The sequence below is a fragment of the Sciurus vulgaris genome (genome assembly GCF_902686455.1).
Source record: "Sciurus vulgaris genome assembly, chromosome: 18".
Lineage (NCBI taxonomy): Eukaryota > Metazoa > Chordata > Mammalia > Rodentia > Sciuridae > Sciurus > Sciurus vulgaris.
In genome coordinates, this window is record NC_136479.1 from 28814033 (window position 1) to 28835595 (window position 21563).

Genomic DNA, 21563 nt, shown 5'->3' on the forward strand with positions numbered 1-21563 from the left:
AAAGAGGCCAGGGGGCTCCATTACCCAGACTCCTTCACTCTGCCTTCTGCTTAGCTGTGACCCCACCCCTTGGGCAGCCCACCAGGCCTCACAGCCCCTACCTGAGGGCCTGGCCTCTATGACGTAGCCTGTGGTGGGTGTGTGGCCTGCAGGGCCCTCCGTCCACTGCAGAGTCAGTGCAGAGGCAGATTTGGTGACCGAGATGTCTCTAGGGGAGCCTGGGGACCCTGTGGGAGGAGAAGAGTGGTTAGACATTGGCACAGGGTGCCTCCTCCCTGGGTGTGGGCAGGTGTGTCTAGTTCTCCAGGGCTCTTGACCTGACTCCACCATGGTCTCAGTGGGAAATGGCGGGCTATCCAAGGATGGAAGGAGGTGATGCAGCAAAGTGCCCAGCACCCGGCGGTGCTCCCCAGTGTTGATTCTGCTGCCATGCTTGGCCAGGGCCTAAGCCAGGGTCAAAGAGTTCTCTAAGTGGGATGTTACATGATCCTTCTTCATGACATGTGACAACTTTTAAATTGTGTTTATTTCAAAAACTGAAGTCATGCCAGGCATGGTGGTGTATGCTGGTGATCCCAGTGACTCAGGAATCTGAGGTTGGAGGATTGCAAGTTTGAGGCCAGCCTCAGCAATTTAGTGAGGCCCTAGCAACTTAGCAAGACTCTGTCTCAAAATAAAAAAATAAAAAGGGCTGGGAATATAGCACAATGGTCAAGTTCCCCTGGGTTTAATCCCCAGGACCAATAAGTAAATAAATAAATAAAGTATCAAATTTAATTCACTTATTTTCTTTATTTCCCCAGAAAACAAAAAATTCCTGTGCTTAACGTCCAAGAACTTGTTCATCTATACAGGACAAGTCCACCTGCCATGTGTTTTGGAAGCCTTCCATGTTGCCTCAGCACCCCCAGCTTATCAGACCAGAGCATCTCTACTGAGATGGTAGGACCCCCCCTCCCCCGCCACAGCCCCTGCTGGACCAGAGCAGCAGGTGGAACTGAAGTTTCAATTCACACTCAGCCATCTGCCTGTAGGGCCCCACTTACCCTCGGCTGGCCCAGCTGTGACATTGGCCTGGAGCTCGGGCCCGTAAGTAATGGTCCGTGCTTGGACACGGAAGAAATAGGTCACTCCTTTTGTGAGGTCCCGCACCTTCAGCCAGCGCTGCCAGTTCCCTTTCACGTCCACTGTCACCACCTTGCTCACCCCTAGAATGTGCAAAGGCAAAGGAAAAAGGGGGCTGAGCTTGGAGAAGCAATGAGCGCCATTAGATCTGTTGTGATAGCAGGGAAAACAGTCCCTGCGGTTTGCTAAGGAAGTATTTCTTATAATTAGGAGGAGTTTAAGTGGTGATCATGGCCAATTTTCAGCACAGATAAGTGTAATTAGAGTTTAAGCTTGATAAGTGGCGCTGACGGAGAGAAGGAACAAAGCCGACATCACAGCAGGGGGTGGCCGCTCTCAGGGAGGGCAGCAGGAAGGAAGAACAGGCAGGACCAGCCTGTGGGCAGCATGGGTGGGAGCTGGCCTGCCTGTCCCAGGACTGCTCCCTGATGGCATCCCAGAGAGGGTCCCCTTCTCATGAGGCCCTGAGCTATGCAAAGTCCTGTGTCACTTGTGTAGGTGGCCATGAGTCTCCTGATTTAGTCCCCAGAGTTGGGAAGAGTATGGAAGAGATGGAGGAAGACCATCGATAAAGTTAAATGGTGGGCTTCCCCATGGGAGCTCTGTGGCCTGAGCGGGTTGGCCAACCTCAGGCCTGGAGGCCCCACGGCCAGAGAGAACATCTGTGTGCCTTGAAGCAAGGATGAAGACGTGTTTATTTATCACTGTCTGTCTGGAGGCCTGGATTCAGAGAACTAGGACAACAAGAAGAAGAGAGTTCTCACACAAGAATATGTAAACAAACGAATAATGCAAAAGTGTTGGTTGCATTAAGTATAGGAGTCCCCCATTATCCGTGGGATTTGTCTGAAGACCCCCAGTGTATCCTGAAACTGGATAGTATCAAACTCCATGTACACTGGGTATTTTCCTAGTGTCCTGCAGCACCAACACTTAGTAGGAGAGCTAATCCGTCCTCCATGTTTTATGCCTATGCCTCCTTTGCACCACTGCCTTTGTACTTTGGGGCCATCAGTAAGTAGAATAGGGTTACTCAAACCCAAGTTCTGCAATACTGCGAAGTGGATCTGATAACAGAGACCATTATTAGGTGACTAACAGGGGGATAGCACATATAGTGTGGATACACTGAACGAAGGGCTGATTCACATCCTACCCAGGGCGAGGTAGGATGGTGGGAGATTTTGCCACACTGCTCAGAATGGCGCACAGTTTAAAACTTACAAATTGTTTAGTTCTCACATTTTCCATTTAATATTTTCAAGTTACAGTTGGCTTTGGTTAATGGAAACCACAGAAAGCAAAACTGTGGATAAGGAAGATTACTGTATAATTAGAAAATTGAGATTTAACATTTAAGGGGAAGGATAAATAGTGATGATTAAACAAATGCAGCGTTTTCTAGAAGGGAAAATGGTGACTTTAAAAAAAACAAAAAGGAACCAAGTTGATCAAGTTCCTGACCACAGACCTCTTAGAGCTCTTGGTGGACTGATATTTATCGGGTGGACTAATACCTTGGAGGAGGATACAAGGAGGCTGCATTTCCATGCCTTACTGGTCAGCGGAACTGCTTCCCATGGAGCATTGAGAAGACCTGTACTTGAGCACGGCACTCGCGGCAGCCAGCCCAGGTGTGGAAGGATGCGTGGAGTTCGGCACCTCTCTGAGGTTTTGCCAGAACGCCTCCCATCTGGTTCACTGGTTTCACATTATACCTTCCATAAAACACTTACTCAGCTACATTATTTTCTTCCAAATTATTTCAGTGTATCTTTGCTGGTTTTGATTGATCCTCCACACTTGGGATTTTCTGTAGAAAAATGGGGCTACTTGACCCCAAACTTATATAGGCTGCTCCAGAAAGAGGATTCAAGGACAACCACACACAACCGTCACTGTCACCCGCAAATGAACAGGGTCCTGTCAGCTCTAGAGCTATTCTGGTAGCAACTCCTTTTCTTTTTTTGGTTGTTTAAAAATGCCTTCATTCTCCCTAGAGTGAAACAAACCCATGTACAGATTTTGTGAATTCTATCCCATGAGGAGGTAGAGCTGGTCTGGCCTTCCCTCCGTCTCAAATGTGTCAGAATTTTATTTATTTAGTCAATTTTTAAACCATGCCCTGCGCTATAAAGCCTTGGGGTGCGATCCCATAAAATACTACTGTTTAAAACATTTTTAAAAACATAAAAATAGCTCTGCCATAAAACCAGATGCCCAAGAACATCATGGCTCACTGCTTAAATGGCACAGTGCTCCAGGTGGCTTTCTGCTCCAGAGGGTGTGTGGGCGAATGGCATGGTGCTCCCTGCAGGGACCAGGGACTCGTCAGGGATGGCCTTGGGCTGCATCTCCATGTACAGGCTGAGCCAGAACTGCTCTCCCGAGGGGGTGGTAGCCCTGGTCAATGCCTTCCAGGGGTTTGCAAATGACTGTCCCAGCAGGACAGGCCTTAGCCTCCCACCAATGGACACTAACAAGTGAGATCGCTGTTGGACAACTTTTTTCTGTTCTCAGAAAAAAACTATACCATATTTCAAAGGTTTTTGTCTCCAAAACAAACTTCAAGTAGATAGTTCACAAGCACACGTGCGTGCATAGAAACGTGTCTCTCCCATCTTTGACAATCTTCACAAGAGAATCACCATTGTGCTGAGAGTGGATATGAATGTAGCCCCAAACAAAGACTCCTGGTGTTTTTATTACATCTGCAACCGCGTCTCTGAGAAATGCTCCGTTCCTATGAGGCATTTTAAGACATTAAAAAATCATACAGAGATCAGGTTACTACTTTCATAGTTCCCTGTAGGAAATCCAGAATCCAAGAGTGAAGGGGTGAGAGTGAGATTTCTCCAAGAGAGCCCATGCAAAGGCACCCTGCCCTGGGATCCTGGCCTCCCAGTGCCCTGACCAGCTCAGCGGGGAGCTGACCACCAGGGGAGAGTTGACCAGGGTGCCGAGTCTGGGGACAGCTTGGGCCGAGTGAGGGGGCAGGGAGCCCGGCAAGATGATCTCCTGAGGTCCAGGAAGCTGCTCTGCTTCTCAGCAGTCATTGCCTTCTGACCATCTGCCTCTTGACCGTGACCCCAGCCCAGCATCATCTTACATCCAACAGCAAGTTCACCTCTGGCTGCCGCCATCCCCAGCAGTCAGAATGCCCAGGGTGCCTGAGAGCAGAGGGGGGCCCTCAGGATAAGGCTTCTGGCTCCCAGACTTTGCCAAGAGCCTGTTCTCTCTGAAATCTGCAGTCAGCTAGTAGGTGAGAGAAGGGGAAGCGCTGGGGGTCTGGAGCGGGTCCTCCGTCTGCCACTTCTTCCTGTGTGCCAGGGGCGAGGCTCTCAGGCTCTGCAGAGTCCTGTTTCCTGTCTGCTCTGAAGCTGATACAGCAGGCACAAGGGAAAGATTCCCGCCTCGGCTACTGTCGCTGAAGAGCACACTAACGGGAACTTTGTGATCTGAGTCCTTACCTGCTGTCCCTCTTACATACGACCATGGTTAAAATCATGCCCAAAACTAGTGGCTTAAAACCCCGCCATTTGAATTAGCTCTGCATCTGCTGGCTGATCTGGGCTGGGCTCAGGTCTGAGTCTGGGTCTGTCTCAGCTGGGGGCAGTGAGTTCCTGTGGTCTCCCGCACACGCCTATCCATTGAGGCAGTGAAGATGATGATTTCAGTTTGAAGGCCAGCTCCGGCACGTCTGCATGGCAGCAGGGTCCCCAGAGCAGCAGGAGGATAGAGGGCGTGCCACGAGCAGACTTCCTGGTCTCTGCTTGCCTCATGATCGTCCTTGTCCCAGTGGTCCAAGCCTGAGGAAGGGTGGGCAGTGCTGCTGCAGGGCCGGGGAAGGGAGGCGTGGCAACCGGGCTGCCTGCCCTTGGCCCTGGCCCTCAGGGCTCTTCCTGAGCAGTTGCCATGTGCTCTGGACAGGGTGCACTCACAGCAGGCCAACTTCAGCCCACTTGCCATCTTCTGTTGGCCTGTGTGGCTGCAGGATGTGGTTCCCAGGATGGGCCTGGGACCAGTTCCTCTAAGGTCAGAGCAGGAACTGCCAGCCCAAACAGGCAAGTGACCGAGTCTTAGACGTTCTACTGGCCCTGGGGGGTGACGGGGTGGGGGGCTTCCCCTGAAGAGCACAGAGCCACCAGGTGGTGCTGGGAGGGGTTGTTGAGCTCTGTCCCCAGAGTGCAGCCGGCCCACTGACTGCTGGGAAAGCCAGGAGGAAGTCTGCAGCCAGCAGCCAGCCTTACCCGCCGCTGGAGCAGGACTGGTGTGGGCTGGCCCGCCGGCATGGAGGAGCTGGCGGGGCCCCTTGGGCTCCGTAAGAGCTGCTGTCTGGAGGCGGGGCTGCCCTGCAGTCAGCTGGGGCTGGACCCTTCCTGCCACCCGCAGGGCTGGGCAGCTAGGCCCTGGGTCAGCACAGCAATCAGCAAGTCGGGACTGTGCCCAACACAATGGCTCAGAGCCTGGGAGTCCCGGTTTGTTCTTGAACTGTCTGTGCTGAGATTCCGGCCATTGGAAGCTGTGGAGTGATCAAGGGAGCCACAGAGCCAGAGAGCTGTCCCTCCTCCTGCTCCGGCTTCAGAGCACAACGTGCTTATGGCGGAAGCCAGGGACAACAGGCTTAAGATCTGCAAGTCCTTCTCAAAAGACAAGAGACAATTCTGGAGAAGGATGGTCTCGTGACTTGTGAAAAGAGGTAAGATGGTGGCAACTGAAGTGATGTCGCCCCTTGTCACCCCAGGGAGTGACGAGCCCACACATGGCTGGCCTCGCAGCTGGATGGTCTGGAATGTGAATGAGTGCACGCACCCTCCTGCACCCCACGTCTGGTGCCCTCCTTCACACTCGCCTTCAGGAACACAGTGCTCTGGGACCTCCACATCCTAGGCCATTTAGAGCTGGGTTCTCCTGTCAGATGGCCTGGGTCAGATCCCATCTTCCTCATCATTCTCGAAATGCAGGTTTGGGGCAAATGAATTAAGGGTTCTAAGCCCAGTTTCTCTGTCTGAGAATTGGGAATCCAGGCAGTGGTTCAAGGTGGAGTGTCATGGAGATTTATGGTGGTGAATGGCAAGTGTGTAGCGCAGTGCCCAGTCCATAGTAAGTGCTCAGTAAACCTACCCATCCTGCAGGGCCGTGTCCACAGGGGTGCATGGCAAGCCACAGATGTGCCACACATGAGAGCAATCAATCCCCCAGCAGCATGTCTCGGAATGTCTTTGACTTTCCCAATAAGGCAAAAATTATGAAAATTAATGAGAAACTGCAACCTGGTCACATGAGGGGAAACAGCAGGGTGGGGTCACCTCCCTGGGAGGCAGGGGTAGGGAAGGTGTGTAGAAACCAGGACCAATCCTGGCAGTGTGGAAGTGCAGCAAGAAGGTCAGAGCACGCTCGAGTCCCTGTGTTGAGATTCCGACTGAGGAACGATCCCTAGACCCATCTTGCCTGGAGGGGTACAGACAGAGAGCTGCAGTCTAAGTGTGCCCATCAGGGGCTTTCTAGTGATTCTGCAAGGCTGCCAACACAGGACAGGAAGAATGGCCAATGCAGGCTGTTTTGATGAGGAAGGACTCCTGGGTTAATTAGAATCATGAGATTTTGACAATCATTTCTCATTTAAATGACTCCAGATGATATCCTCGGAAAAGCATTTGTAACTTGGGCTGCTTGTGCACGTGAACCAATGTACACACCATGCATATGTAAGTGTGTGTGCCTGTGTGCAGAGGTGTCAGGAAAAGAGAGAGAATGCTGCCAAGTAGCATGGAAGGTCCCTGGGCACTCTCTGTGCTTCTCCCTGCAGAGTGCACAGGAATGATGAGCAGATCAATCCTGGGCATCTGCACTGGGTCCTTGAAGATGGCCACGCCAAGGCCACCAGGTTCCCAGATGGGTGCTGGGTCCTGGAAAGGACACAGCCAAGCAGGGGCCAGGCCAAGTCCACGTCCCTCCAGGGTTCTCTGCACTTTGAGAACCACGTCCACAGATCACCTCCACCATGCTTGCCATCAACGGTCAGACACATGGATGATCTCAGATCCATTTTGTTTTTCTTTCTCACGTTTTCACATCCCTGATTTGGGATGCAGTCAGAATTGATGACACACAAGTATCGGGCCATAGTTTATTGGGAGTATTTCTTCTTTCTTAGCATGTCATAAAATAACTATGAATCTTACAGTCAATGGCATCTTAGATTCAATGAAATAAAATCTAGTGCTTCAATGTCCTCCTTCAAATCAAGTCCCTGTTTTATCTGAATGTGCTTATTTTAAAAGGAAACTTTTATCACTGCTTTAAATGGAGAGCCAATATTATTTGATATGCTGTTATATTTTTCCTCCTAGACATTAAATAATCTATAATTTTTACAGGCTGGCTGTGTCTATTACCAGGGGAACCTGCCCTGGGCCACTGGGCAGAGACAGCTGGGCTTGACTCTGGGGTGAGGAAGAAATGTCACGGAGCCCTCAGTGGACACGTACCCATCCATCATCTAGTGGATGAGGGAGATGGCCGGAGAAGATACCAGCAGCAGGTCACATTTAACAGGGCAGGAACAGGAGGGACTGCCATGGGAGGGAGGCCCTGCCACTCACTCCCCAGTTCCTGTCCTTGCTTCCAGTCCAAGGACATAGTCCTCAGGCTCCTTCAAAACACATCCCTAACCCACCGCTGCTCGCCTTGCCCACCATCACCTGTCTCCTCCAGGCTCACGCAGGCTCTACTGCAGCCCTGCCTGCTCTCCCACTGCTGGGCTTCCATGGGGTCCCTGTGCCCTCTCCCAAAGCCCTCTGCCCTTCATCCTCTGTTTCCATCTATTCATTTTCCAGCTTTGTCATTTCTTCTCTCAAGCTCCTGTGTTGAAACACTCCTTCCTCGCTCTCTAGAGGGTCTGTTTCTGATTGATCTAGGAAGTTCTGGGATGATCGATAATCCTCTTTTCATCCTGTGGTATTTAGACTGTGGTATTTAGCCAGGGGGAAAGGGGCCTTTGTAAAGCAGGTCTTCTTGCTCGGTTTCCTTTTGTTAGTCAGCTCTCCATCACTGTGACAAAATACCTGAGATAAAACTTAAAGGAGGAAAGATTTATTCTGGCTTATGGTTTTGGATACTTCAGTCTGTAGGTGCCTGGCTCCATCACTGTGGACTTGTAGTGAGAAAGCCCATCATGGTGGGAGGGTGTGGAGGAGCAAAGCTGCTCACCTCTTGGCAGCCAGGAAGCAAAAAAATGCAGGTGGGGGGAGGAGCAAGGGAGAAGAGATAGTCCCCATGGGCAGTCCCCAAGAACTTACTCCCTTCAACTAGGACCACTTCCTAAGTTCCCACCACCTCCCAATAGTCCCTTCAGCTATGAATCACCAATGGATTACCCCTCTGATGAGATCAGAACCCTCCCGCCTCAATCTCTTCCCAGAAGCTGCACCTCTGAACATTGCCACACTGGGGACTAAGCCCCCAACACACGAACGTTTGCAGGGAAACATTCCAGATCCAAACTATAGAAGCGTCCCTAGAAAAATTCAGATCACCTCAGCTGGCTCTGGCCTGCCCCATGTTCCCTCATTCAGACCAGGTCATGCGGGACCCTGGGCCCTGTCTTCCTCAGGGTCTGTTCTGTCACTGAGTCCTCTATAGGAAGGTTTCCTAGACGTTTGTGCCCAGGGTCCTTCCTGACATGCCACATCCTTATGTGTTCCTAGCCTCTTTTCTTCACAGCATCAATTACTATCAAATTCCTGCTTGTTGGTTTAATTATTTGCATGTGCCTCTCTACCCCTGGAACACAAACTTGCTGGACTCAGAAGAGCAAGGATCTTGATGCAGTCAGTCAAGACCCTTGCTTTCTGGCCCCTGGACTCCAGCATCTAGAACAGTGTTGGGTACACTGCAGGCACTGATAAACTGTTGAGACATGAATGAGTGACCGGGAGCAACAGAACACTACCTGGGGACACTGGGCTCTCCACGTTTCTTCATCATGGGGATGCCCATGATGTCAAGGGTCAACAGTGCCAAAGGGGTTCCAAGTGGAGCTTGGGGTGATCTCTGTGGGCCACCCCAGGGACTCAACTCTCAGGAGGAAGAACAGAGAGCTCTCATGGGTTTTGGAGACTAGTCAAGGTTCCATAGGGAAATCATCACATTGGATTCTGAACTTGGGGCTTGTCCCAGACCAGTCTTTCCTTCCCTTTCTGAGCTTCTGGAAGACTCTGGCTGAAAGCAAGGTCAGGTGGCAGACCTGGTGCCCTCCCCGGCTCCCTCTGGTCTTACCTTGGACAGGTGCCAAGGGTTCATACACCACGCGATAGCCCTGAAGGACACCATTGGCTGCCACTGGCTCCCCCCAGGACACGTTGAGTGTGCTGGAGGTTATTTCCGAGAATGCCAAGAAGCTGGGGGCTCCAGGAGCTGGAAGAACAGAGCACAGAGTGACTTCCACTAGAGCACCTTTATGGATCACACGTTCACGTCTGAGCCTCCACACAGAAGAGAAAATATTATTAGGTGTTATTTTCAACTCAGTAAAAGTCTAAATGCCACGGGATGAAAAGGAGACTCATTGATCACCTACGAACTTCCTAGGATCAATCAGAAACACAGACCCTCCCGAGAAGAGCAGAGAAAATGACAGAGTTGGAACACAAAGGAGCTTGAAAGATGAACTAACAAAGGCCTAAAAATGAATAATAGATGGAGACAGAAAATGAAATGCAGATGGCTCCACTTGTCCTGCTCTTTTGGGGAGACAGAGCTCCCCAGAGGCCGTGGTGGACATGTCCCTCTCCTCTCCCTGCTTCCATCTGAAATCCCGACACTGTGGTCTCAGTGGGCCCTGCTGGGTTGACAGGGGGAGATGACCAAGTCAAGGGAGTTGCTGGCAGATTCGGAAGGCCAGGAGTGCGGCCAGGGTGGAGTCTGCTCAACAGCTCTGCCTGGGTTCCGTGCAGGCGGACACGTGCTAGAGTCAGCTCTGCCTGACAGGTTGAGCGGGTGCTTCGTCTCCTTTACTCACCCTGCTGCTGGGAGGGCCTCCAGGAGCAGCAGAGCCCTCTTCCCTCCCATTCTGGGTCCTTTAGTCCCATGACCTACCAGGTCCTGGTACCCCAAGGTAACCCCAACCCCTACTTTCTGTCCCACAAATCTTCTCAGGTTCTTCTAGCTCAGATTTCAAAACCCGCCCCCTTGGGAGCTGGATGGAGGCAGAAGGAAGCAGCCTTTGAACTCAGGCATAGTCATCTCACAGGATATGGGCCTGGGGGCCCCTGATCAGGGGTTGATCATCTGGATAGGGTATTAAGTGGATGAGCCCACAGAGTGTCAGGGAGCCCAAAGCCCTGCATCTTCACACCCCATAGGCTCCTGAACCCTACTTTTCTGGTCTTGGAATTTCTCGTTAAGGGTCTCCGAGAACTTCCTGGACCCTAAAGTTAGTTCACTATTTCTTGGGATCACCTTTGATTTCCAGGCCACTAGAACTGAGACTTGCTAGGGACGTGGCCTGTGAGGCATACGCTGTACCCTCTGTGTGGGGTGAGGCCTTGAGCAGTAGGTCCCCTGTCAGCGTGGACCCTGTCATGTACCTGGAGCTAAGAGGCGGCTGCCAAACTACTCCAGGGGTGCTCTGTGGGACCTGAAACCCAGCGGAGACCCAGTCTTGGTGCCTGGCTTTGATGCACAAGGAGCTGGGCCCCAGGGGTCCACACAAAGGAGGCAGCTCTGATGAGAAGTTTCCAGAGGCACTGGAGTGTAGCCTGTGGTCAGGAATGAGGCTGGACTGCAGTCGCAAAGCCCTTCCTCTCTCTGCCTCCCTCAGGGCTCGGGAGAGAACATGTGCTGCTCCAACCTTAACACTGGCTTAGTGCCCCCCGAGGACCAGGCAAGGCCAGGTACAGGGAACCAACTCCTGCCTCTCCAAATTCCTGCTGCACAAGGTGGTGCAGGTGACAGGAAAGGCAGAGCAAAGAGCTGTGGAAACCAAGGGAAGGGACACTTTATTCTGCCTGGGGGTCCCTGGAGCCACCAGGAAAGTGACTTAGGCTGGTGGCTGAGGCCTGAAGAGAGGAAACTGCCCACCTACCGGCCTGATGGGTGCGCCCTTGTCGAGGGTCACTCTTGGGCCCGTCGCCGGCAGCGTTGAAGGCAGATATGCTGACCATGTACTTGGTGTGGCTGGTCAGGTTCTTCAGCTTCACTGTGGGGTCCGGGAGGAAGAGGACCTTCATTTTCTCTGTTTCATTCTGCCTGTCTGACTCCCAATAGTAGATCTGTTAGGAAGGGCACCAGGGAAGGGAGGGTCAGGAGGAAGCTGCCTGTTGGACAGCTCCCGAGGCTGGGCCTGTGTCCTGGGCAGAATCCTGCGGGGTGGGGCACCTTCCCCCAAGGGACCAGGGGCAACTGTGGGTAGATGAAGGTCTGTGGCTGCTGACGTCACTGGGCAAAGATTAGTGTCTCTGAGTTGCTCACCTAGACTGTGAGCATTGCCTAATCAAACCTTTCAAGGTGGGGTCTCAGCATGGGAAGGGTTCTTTCCTTCAGTCTCCAATAGGTGCCTAGATTACAAAGCTCGCCCTGCTGGGGTCTGTGTCCAGGGCCTCTGCTGGGCCCCCCCAGGCTTCTGGAGACTGTCTACTTCCTGCTCCAACCTGCGGAAAGAATGAGGCCCAAACTCCACCATGTTACCATGTTTTGTTCAAAGCTGAGATCTAAATTTTTGATCAATATGACAAATATACTTTGGAAATTAAAACACTAAAAATCATAGGAAGTAAAGGCATGATGGACTCAGAACTGGTGGGAAAGCCCTATACCTCTTCTGGGTTCTATTTCCTCTTGGCTATCTTTGATGTGCTTGTTGGCGAACTTGATGCCCAAGTACAAAAGTTTGAATTGGCTGCCAGAATCACTTCCCAAGACAGTTGGCTGGGAACCACTGCCCCAGCCAGTGCCAGCTGGGCTGCCCAAAGACAACACAGGCCAGAAGATCCATCTTGGCTCTGAAGAACTAAGCCCAAGCCAGGCCCTGAGAACAGTACGCCCAGTGCAAGAGCAGCACAGAGGATGCAGGGGGTCTCTGGGGCCCAGAGCGGCATCCCACCTTGCACATGCACAGGTCACGTCTGTGCTGGAGCAGGTCTTGACAGGTGAGCACCACTGATTTTCACCTGCAAGACACAGCTGCACGTCTGCTTGCAGAGCTGACCAAAGAGGGTCCTTCACTCACACAGGCCTTGCTAACTTGAGATCAATATCCAAGTTCAATGTCTTTATCATTAAGGAAATGAGAAAACATATTTTGGACATACATAAATAGCACCTTGCCTCCGAGCTCACAGGACTTGCCATTACCTCATTAATCATTGTAACAGCCCTGCCAGGGAGGAAGGTATTAATTTTCATAAAACACCTACAAGAATCATTTTTAAATGGACATTTAATTGGTCCAATAGGCATCAGGGCAGGCTACACCATAGACTCTGATAACTGATCAACTGGGGCTCTAGCAGGCCAGACAAGGAAATTAATTCTAGAGAAGGATGGGGCATTTTCAGGGAACAGAATAGGGTTTTTTTCCCCTCTCTCTCTCTCTCTTCTGGATGGTTTTTGCAGCTGTCCAGGGGTCTCAAGCTCTCCTAGCAGATGAGACCTTAGCAGCCAAGAGCTTAAGGTGCCCTGGACAAACCAATTCAGTGTAACCCACACCACTGTGCCTGGGGCTCATGTTGGAACAGCAAGCTGTCTTTTCTTTTCCTGTATCTCTGCAACATGTAGCTAATGATGACTCAGACCACATTATATGGTTCTCAAAGTGGGGTTCCCAAAATCCATGCCACCTGGGAACTTGTTAGAAATGTAATTTTCAGGTCCCACCCAGATCTACTGAACTGAGGGACTCACTCAATGCCCCACAGTGACTGAGCAGAACTGCTATTTTGAGGACACCCCATTTCCTGTTACTGTCAGTGAATCTGCTGGTGGCTCCAGAGTGGGCACAGGAAGAAGCTGGGTTCCCTGGGCAGGCCACAGAGGCTGGAGGAGGGACAAACTCCAGCACCTTTGGATAAGCCAAGGAACCCCCAGCATGGTCGACACAAAGCAGCTGCACACTCCCACCCCCGGCTGCTTTGATCCCAGGCCACGGTCCAGACAAGCCTGTTCCAGACACTCCAGGCAGCAGCTCCCAGCCTGCTGTGTATCTGCCACTGAGAAAACAGCAGGACACAGTGAGCAGAGGGCGGCAGCCCTGGAGGGGGGCCAGGATTCTAGCTGAAGCCCTGGGGCCTCATACCGGGCAACAAGTGAGCTGGAAGAAAGAGCCAACCATGCGTGAGCGCTTGCCTTGTAACCCTGGATGTTCCCATTCTGGCTCTCTGGGGGCGGCGGGTCCCATGTGACCTCCAGCTGGCTGGCTGTGAGCGGGGTAACCTGGATGTTCTGCGGGGCCATCGCTGGGGCTGAGGAGAGAATAGCACATGAGGGTAACTGGCATGTTCCTTCAGAAGCTGGGGGGACCCTCACCCATACCCCCACAGGGCTCATATAAGTCCTAATTCCATGATGGCAGCAGGGGAGAGTCTGCCTGGACATTGCCCTGGCTTGGGAGAACTGGGGCACAATCACATCCCAGCTCCATGCTTGTGTCCCCGCAGTTCTTAGTCCTTTCATGCCTGGGGAGGCTACAAACCCTCCCAGAAGAACATCCTTAAACGCAGAAAGTAAAACATACAAAATTGCAAAGGAAGCTGATTCCACTGAGTTAGAGTTAGCTGAGTGTTTGAAAACAAACAGGTACAGGAATCCACGTGCTCTCGGATGGTGCTCAGGGGTGGCTTGGCACCTACTGTGAGATCACAGTAGCAAGGAATGTGGATGATAAATGGAGGTGCCAGGGGTGCCTGGGGTGCGGCCAGAGATACCCGAGAGCAAGGCAGTCACAGGCTCTGCTGACATTCCTCACTGGGGGAAATGCTGAGAGTTGAAGAGGGTTTTAGGAGGAAGAAAAGATATTTGTATTGCCATCACAAGTGCAGGTGGCCCAGTGGTGAAGCCTGTCCTAGAACAAGCTGGTCTGGACACACAGCGTTGCTTCTCCAGGTGGACAGGACCCAGCTTTCTGGGAATGCAACTGCATGTTGCTCTCTGAGGCTCTCGCAGTCTGCAAGTTCTGAGCACCAAGTCCTTACTCCCGCCTCCCGCTTTTTCCCATGGGAGGGTCTCCCTGGGGTACCCCCTCAATGCACACTGCATGCAGAAGATGAGATAACTATGGGGACAGCATGGTTGCACCTCCTATGCAAGCATTTGGGAGTTGTGAGCAATGCACAGAGCCCACATGCACATTCTGGAACATTCCTATTTTCTCTATATTTTGCTGGCTTCAGGCCATCTCTGAATTCCATGCTGGGCACTTTCTCAGGCTAGTCTGTTCACTGCCTCTTCCTGGGTTACTCCCTTCTCCCACCTGGGCACTCCCAGTGGAGATCCAGGCTGGGCTGGACCCTGCAGAGCTGTGTGGAGTTATATTGGGTTCCCAGCTCTGGAAGGCCAAGCCCCCCTCACCTCCTGTGGCCATGACCTGCAGGCCCAAAGCATAGCTACCTTTTGATTCAGGTCTGCTTATAAATAGGCATAAATAGGCAACAAAACAGTCACTGTCCGAGATGGCTGGGTACCTGGGCTCAGGAGAGGCCTTCTGGGGAGAGAATGACCTCATCAATCACCCCTTCCCATGTCCCTCTCCCCACTCTCTGCTCTCTCCCCCCAATGTAGAATAAAATAGTAATTAACACTCGCTCAGTCTGACACCAACTATTTATTTTGTTCTAACTGTGTGGTTTCCATATTATCACTGCCCACCCTGCCGTTAATGGAAATGTTAATAACCCACACCAGGTTGTTGTGACAGATGCTCAGCCTCATTATCAGAAATTCTTATTTACCGCTCCATTAAACAACAGAATCACACAAAAAAACAATTCAATCAAAACTAACTGGAGGAATTTTAACAGCCACATTAATAATCCAAAACATAAATAAAGTTAATGTCTTTTGCATGTTTGCCATCGGCAACTCTATTGCAAAATTACTGTTGTACAATTAAAATGTGAAAGGTAAAATTGAACATGGCCATTACCCTGGTGGTGGCTTAGGACTCCCCCCAACACCCCAAGGTTTCTTTTCCACGGGCTTCGCTAAATCCAGAGTCCCAGCAGCCCTGGACTCAGATGTCTATCAGTGGGAACTGGTGGACTCCGTGAGCTCCAGACAGCCCCCAGTGCTTGGGGCCTGCGTGCCTCCTGGCTAGGGTGGACACTGGACAAGGGCCCCTGGTGCCTCTTGGGCAGCTGAGATGCTCTGTGCAGCCGCCAGCTATGCAGAAGCACAGCGTTTTTGTGCCATAAAAATACTGCAGGTAACAAAGACCTTTTTGTTGATTACACATGCAGGGAAGAGAGAAATAAATGTAAACACAGAGCAAAGCCTATTGGTTTGGGGACTTATTTTTTCTGGCTCCTGAAAGCTGCCAGGCTGCCAGCCTGATAGGAGAACTTGACTTTCAGGAAGGCCCTGCTGTTCCCAGTCCTGATGCAAGCAAGCCTGGCCAGGTATGGTGGGTGCAGCTGGGGAGCCGAGGGTGGCTCAGTTCAGTCAGTTTCTCTTTGTTCTCCCAATGGAACATTTGCAGCATTAGAAAGCCACAAACATCAGCCAGGATGTTTTTTAAAAATACATGAAGTTCTTTTTAAAAAGTGTTTTTGGCCAGTAACACCTGGCATTTGTTGATTTGTAGATTGCCCCCATACAGCACTTAGAGATGGCACAGAATGGTTATGGTGCCAAGCTGAGACCTGTCCTGCATGCCTCATGCAGAGGGTGACAGCGCCATGACAGAGCTTGCTGCTCCCATCCTTGGTGGGGTGGCTCCTGCACCCTTGCCAGGGCACTGGCATGATCCTGGAGAAGGACTTCTCTAAGCCAGCGACAGAGAACATTCAGGGACTTCCAGAGACATCTTGCACCTGACACTTATAATGGAATTCCAGAGGCTTCTGGAATTTTCTGGAATTCTGACTTTGGGAGGCCCTTAAAAATTGGGTGCTGTAGGCTGAGCCAGGATGTGGCATGGCTCTCCCTGATCCTGCAGCCTGTGCTGGGAAGGGGAGCCTCACAGGGTCCAGGGCCATGTCTGGGTCTGTCTCACTCCACCCAGCGGGCTCAGCATCCAGGTGGCCATCACCTTCAGCTGCATCAGCAAGCAGCCCCCAAAGCACAAAGCTACTTCTGAAGTGGTCTTCACTTGCTAGTAAGCAAAGAGCAGGCCTGTGTCCCACCAGGCCTGGGGGAACTGGCCATGCGGAGTCTTGTGCTGTAGCCTTGCCTCAGGTTTTAAGGTGGGTGTCAGGATGGGCACTGCCATGCTCACACCATGGAAAGGAGAAGTCAGAAAGTTTTATGGCCATCCTCTGACCTGCATCTCACTCTCTGTGGTTTCAATCACCTGTGATCAACCATGGTCTGAAAATATTAAATGGAAAATTCCAGAGAGAGAGAGAGACCACATTCATATAACTTTTGCTGCAATACATTGTCCTCACTGTTCTACCTCACTATTGGTTATTGCTGTTAATCTTACAGAGTACCTAATTTATAAATTAGACTTCATCTTAGGTAGCTATGGGTAGGAGAAAGCGTGGCTGGCTACAGGCCCAGTACTCCTGGAGGGTTTGGGCCTCCACTGGGGATAAGGAGGTAGACTGTGTAAAGCCAAGGACCCAAGAGAGCAAGGGCAACGTGCAGAGGCACAGGAGTGACTGCAGGGAGAAGGACACTCATTCATTTGGTTTTTCCCTCCCTCGTTCAAAATATTCACACCCTGTGGTGGAGGGCCATCATGTTACTGGTGAAAAGTGGTGTGGCCATGGAGTTTGTGGTGGCCTCTCCTGAAGGTGGACGGCTCACCCTCCTCCCACCCATTTGACCAATGCCACGGGGTCAGGAGTGGAACATGGGCAGCAGCCACAGGGCTGCCTCCCAGCAGAAGCTTCTGGAGGATATGTGGCCTGCTGCTTACCCCCTGTTCCTAGAGTCTCCAGATGGGCTGGCCTCACATGGCTGGGACCTCAGCCTGAGTCTTGAGGAGAAGAGGAAGCAGACACTGGCTATGCCTTGAAGGACAGGCAACATGGAGGTGAGCACCCCCTGGGGTTAGAGACTCTGAGAGTCAGGGTTACTTGTTTCCACAGCTCAACTATGTTGGAAACTTCCTGAATATTAACTGGACCCTGGGCTTAGAGTTGACAGGTGGGTGGATGCAAAGATGTAAAAGATAGTTTAACAAGAGAGAAACATGGCAGTGATCACAATGTAAGTTGTATGTGAACAGAGGTTCAAGGGGCCAGAAGACAACGCTTCTGGCTGGGGATGTGGGTGTTTCCTGGAAGACAGAACATTGGGCTGACTCCTAAATAACAGGAAGAATTGACATGGGACCCTGGGTCAACAGAGGGAGGGCACTGTCCGAGGAGGGAAAGGAGGGCAAACCTCAATAAGAAAGCAGGGCACTTATTGGGCTCACAGAAGGCAGATCATCCTGTCACTAGAGCCTCCCTCGACCTGGTGGAGCACCTACTATTGCTGGGGCTACCATAGGCCTCACCAGATACCACTACTGCTAGGGACACCCTAGGCCATGCTGGGCATCCACTATTGTCAGGGTCAGCCCAGGCCATGCCAAGCAATCATTTTACTAGGGCCACGTAGGCCATGTGGGGGCTTCCTGCTGCTGCCAAATCCCCCTCAGTCATGCCGGGCACCTGCTTTTGCTCGAGGCGTGTTAGACTGTGATGGTCTGTATTAGGTTTCTACTTTCAGTTTTTTAATCTGAAAAAATTTATTTATTATTTGGGGAGAGCAGGTTTTTAACTGATAATTTCAGGATCATTGTTTATGTTTTACCATAATGAAATAATACAACTTTTCAATTCTGCATTCATCCACTGACTTTAATTACATCAACATTTTCCTGGTCAAATCCTCTCTCTGACTCCCTGTTGAAGTAAATAGGAAACAGAATTCTCTAATTTACCTTCTCAGCAAACTTTGCCAACATGTCTGTTCCCCTAAGCTGGGATACCTGGAGGCTTGCTGCAGATCTGGTACGTACAGGCCTTCAGGGCCTTCTCCACACAGAGGAAGTCTAATGAAACATACTACTTCAACTGGATGGGGACAAGTCAGAACTGGTGACAGAGTACAACAGGTAGGAACGTGAGCCAGTGGGGATGGGCAGGCTTGGCAGGGAGCCAGGAAGTACAAAGCTGGGTACCATGACGAGTGCATGAGCCCAAGAACAAGGGTGTCTAAATCACTGCCATCCTCACAGGGCAGGGAGACCCCGCTGCCCCAGGTAGTCCAAGTGCCATGGCCCTGCCCTCAGGGACTTCAGGTTGTAAATGAGTGCTAATTGGTAAATTTTAAAAAGCTTCCAATGGACAATTCCAAGTAAGAATATCGTAACAGACATGATGGACATGGATCACCCTTCTCTCAACCTAGAGTCCCCTTCTTTCCAGAATTCTCCAGGATTTTTGAGGTCAAGAGTAGGTGATGATTTCCCTCTTGCTCACTGTGACTCTAAGCACTTTGTTCAGTCTTGTCACGTGTGAGAGGGGGAGATGCCAGGCTTGAGGGGCTTTGAGATTAAATGAAATGATCCCCGTGAGGGGCGCCCAGCCCTGCAAGCAGGGCCTCAAGGGAGAGGTGGGTCCAGATGTCTGGCTATGAGCTCATGAGACCCTTCCCCAAGGAAGGCGGCCATCATGGTCCCACCCCACCCAGGAAAGTGCCCGGGGAAGGTGGGCACTGGTTCCATCAGGGTCGTGACCCTTTGGGGGCTCTAAGTAGCTATACCACATGTGTGAACAGGTTGAAACGTGTGTCCCCTTGTAGGCAACTTCCAGAATGGCTTGCTGACCTCACATCTTGGTTCTGGGACATGGGTTTAACCGTGACCTACTTCTAAGAAGTAGAACCTGGCACTGCTGGGATTCAGTCATGGGAGCCTGGGCCTCGCTCGCTCCTCCCTATGGGGGGAGCCACTTGCTGTGCTGTGAGATGCCCCATGGGGCGACCCTTCCTGGCAAGGTGCTTGGGGAGGCCTCTGGCCAAGAGCTTCTGAAAACTGAGCCTTAGTCCAACGGCCCTGGGGGAAAGGAATCCTGCCAAGGACGACACAAGCGAGCTTGCACGCTGGTCCTTTCCTTCAAAGACTCCGCCAGGCTGATATCTTTCAGAGACCTTTGTCAGGACACAGCTATGCTACACACCCAGAAACTGAGGAAGCAAACGTTTGTTGTTTCCAGTACACAAATGGAGGAACTTGTTACATGGCAATAGCTGCCTAATATCCTGGCTGAGCCTGACCTGAGCCCAGCCTCCACATAGTCTGTGAGCTTAGAGATCAGATGAGGTGCAGGTCAGTCATAGACCCTGGTTGACACGGTGCGGATGTTCCAGAGGCAACCCGCTCAGGGTCAATGTGACTCTGTCTGTGGCACTGTGGGTACGCAGAGGGAATCAGGATCGGCTCCTGGCCTTTTTATTTGCACATGAAAAGAACAGTGCTGGAACAGTACAGGGTTCATCAAGTGGCTCTGATCACAGGAGCTTCCAGGGCACAGACAGGGAAGAGCTAACCAAAGCTCTAGGCTCTGACCAGGCACATGGACAGGTGTGGGAAGGCCAGACCCTCCAGATGGAGGATCTAGGAGTAGCAGGGGCGTGGTGCATCTGTTCATTTTACACTGCTACCACAAAACACCTGAGGCAGCCTAACTATAAAGACGAGAGGTTTACTCAGTTCAGTTTCAGGTGCTGAAAGTCCAGAGGCATGGCTCAGGGCCTCCCCCTCAGCTGAGTCACTAGCAATGGTGGTAGCACGTGAAGGAGCAAGAGATCACATGGTGAGGCAGGAAGCAGAAGAGACTGGGGTTCCACAGTCCCCTTGAAGGGCATGCCTCTAAATGACCTAAAGACCACCCTTAGGCCCTGCCTCTTAAAGGTCCCATCTCCTAACACCGCCACAAGGAGGACCAAGCTGGCACTCCATGCACTCCTGGGGGACACACCACAGCCAAGCCACGGCAGTCAAGGTGGGCACTCTCCCTTCCACAGTTTGGAGGTAAGCACGAGGTGATCTAAGGTAGAGCAGCTGCCATCCTAAGCAATTAAATGGTTTTAACATGGTTTTGAAAATGGTTGTTTCAATAGAAAAAGGAGCTTGAGGCCAGAGAATTTCAGACCCATAACAACAGATGTATTTTTCTTACAGGCATTTGAACTTGTGGGTTTGCTCTGAACCCTCTGCACTGCTGAACATCCAGCCCTGATTCCACCCGGTAATGATCTCTGTTTTCCCATCACGGCACTCGGTGCTTACACGTTCTTATCGGTTCATCACTGTTATCACCTGCTGTTAGATAAGCAAAGTTAAAAGCCACTCGAACCAGCCAGCTGCGAGGCCCGCATGTTTCTGTTTGTTTTTTCCTTGCCTGGAGAGTGAGCCTCCCGACACAGCAAGATCCAGGGCCTGACCCCTCCCACTCGCACGGCACCCCGGGCATTCCACACGCTCCTCAGTCCCTGCGGGCCCAAGGCATCCTGCGCAGATCGGGTTTGCAAAACTCATGTGATTGGAGAAATAGTTCATCTCATTTTACAACCTGGAAAACTGAGGCTCGGGTGGGTTAGGCCTCTTGCCCCAGAAGGAGCTAGAATGAAACTTAGATCTGACTTTAAGGTCCAAGCTGCTTCTCTAGGGCTGGGGTGCAAACTTTGTGTAAAGACCCAGCTACTATTTTTGAGGCACATAAGGCTCTGTTGAAACTACTCAGCTCTCCACCTTTCTGTGCAAAAGAAGCTCAAATATTTACTATTTAGGCCTTTACAGATAAACGTGTGGCTGTGTCCCAATAAAAATTTATTATCAAAAACAGGTGATGAGCTGGCCTTAGCACCTAGGCCAAGTTTGCAGATCCTGCTGGAAGGCAACAGGAGGAAGTGGGGGCACGGTGGGGACGACACTTGAGGGTTGAGTGCCCAGGGGCTGAATCACCCCGTGGTGCAGCTTGGTCAGCTCAGGGGCTGCAGCTGCGTGGTCTAGAAAAGGAGGGAAACCCTGAAGACTGAAGACTAGATGCTTCCATGGGAATTTGAAATTCTGACAGAATAGTTGATTATATTAAGGAATTATGATTACTTTTTCCAGGTGCGATAATGACTTTGTGTTATGGATTGAATTTTAAAGAGTTCTTGTAGGGATATATACTGAAAGTATTTTTGGATAAAATATGATGTCTTTATAAAAGGGTAAGATGTCTGAGACTCACATAGGAGGAGGGAAAGGCGAATAAAATGAGATGGGAGGTTAGGCG

The 21563-nt window shown here is 51.3% G+C and overlaps 1 protein-coding gene across 3 annotated transcripts in view; it reads right to left on the bottom strand.

Moving 5' to 3' along the window:
- Positions 1 to 21563, bottom strand: part of SDK1 (sidekick cell adhesion molecule 1) — an 871941-nt gene that overhangs the window by 34357 nt on the left and 816021 nt on the right. For 2 of the 3 annotated variants that reach the window (XR_013760645.1, XR_013760646.1), the window contains exons 36-38: positions 13471 to 13586; positions 11627 to 11777; positions 11288 to 11399 (exon numbers count right to left, since the gene is read on the bottom strand). Coding sequence is in view for 1 of the 3 variants with exons in the window: in XM_079120438.1 (XP_078976564.1) it covers positions 102 to 227; positions 1047 to 1208; positions 9406 to 9543; positions 11213 to 11399; positions 13471 to 13586 (729 nt within the window). In the remaining 2 variants the exon portion in view is untranslated. Of the gene's footprint in view, positions 1 to 101; positions 228 to 1046; positions 1209 to 9405; positions 9544 to 11212; positions 11400 to 11626; positions 11778 to 13470; positions 13587 to 21563 lie in introns of those variants that run through there. The other variant, XM_079120438.1, reaches the window with a different exon arrangement.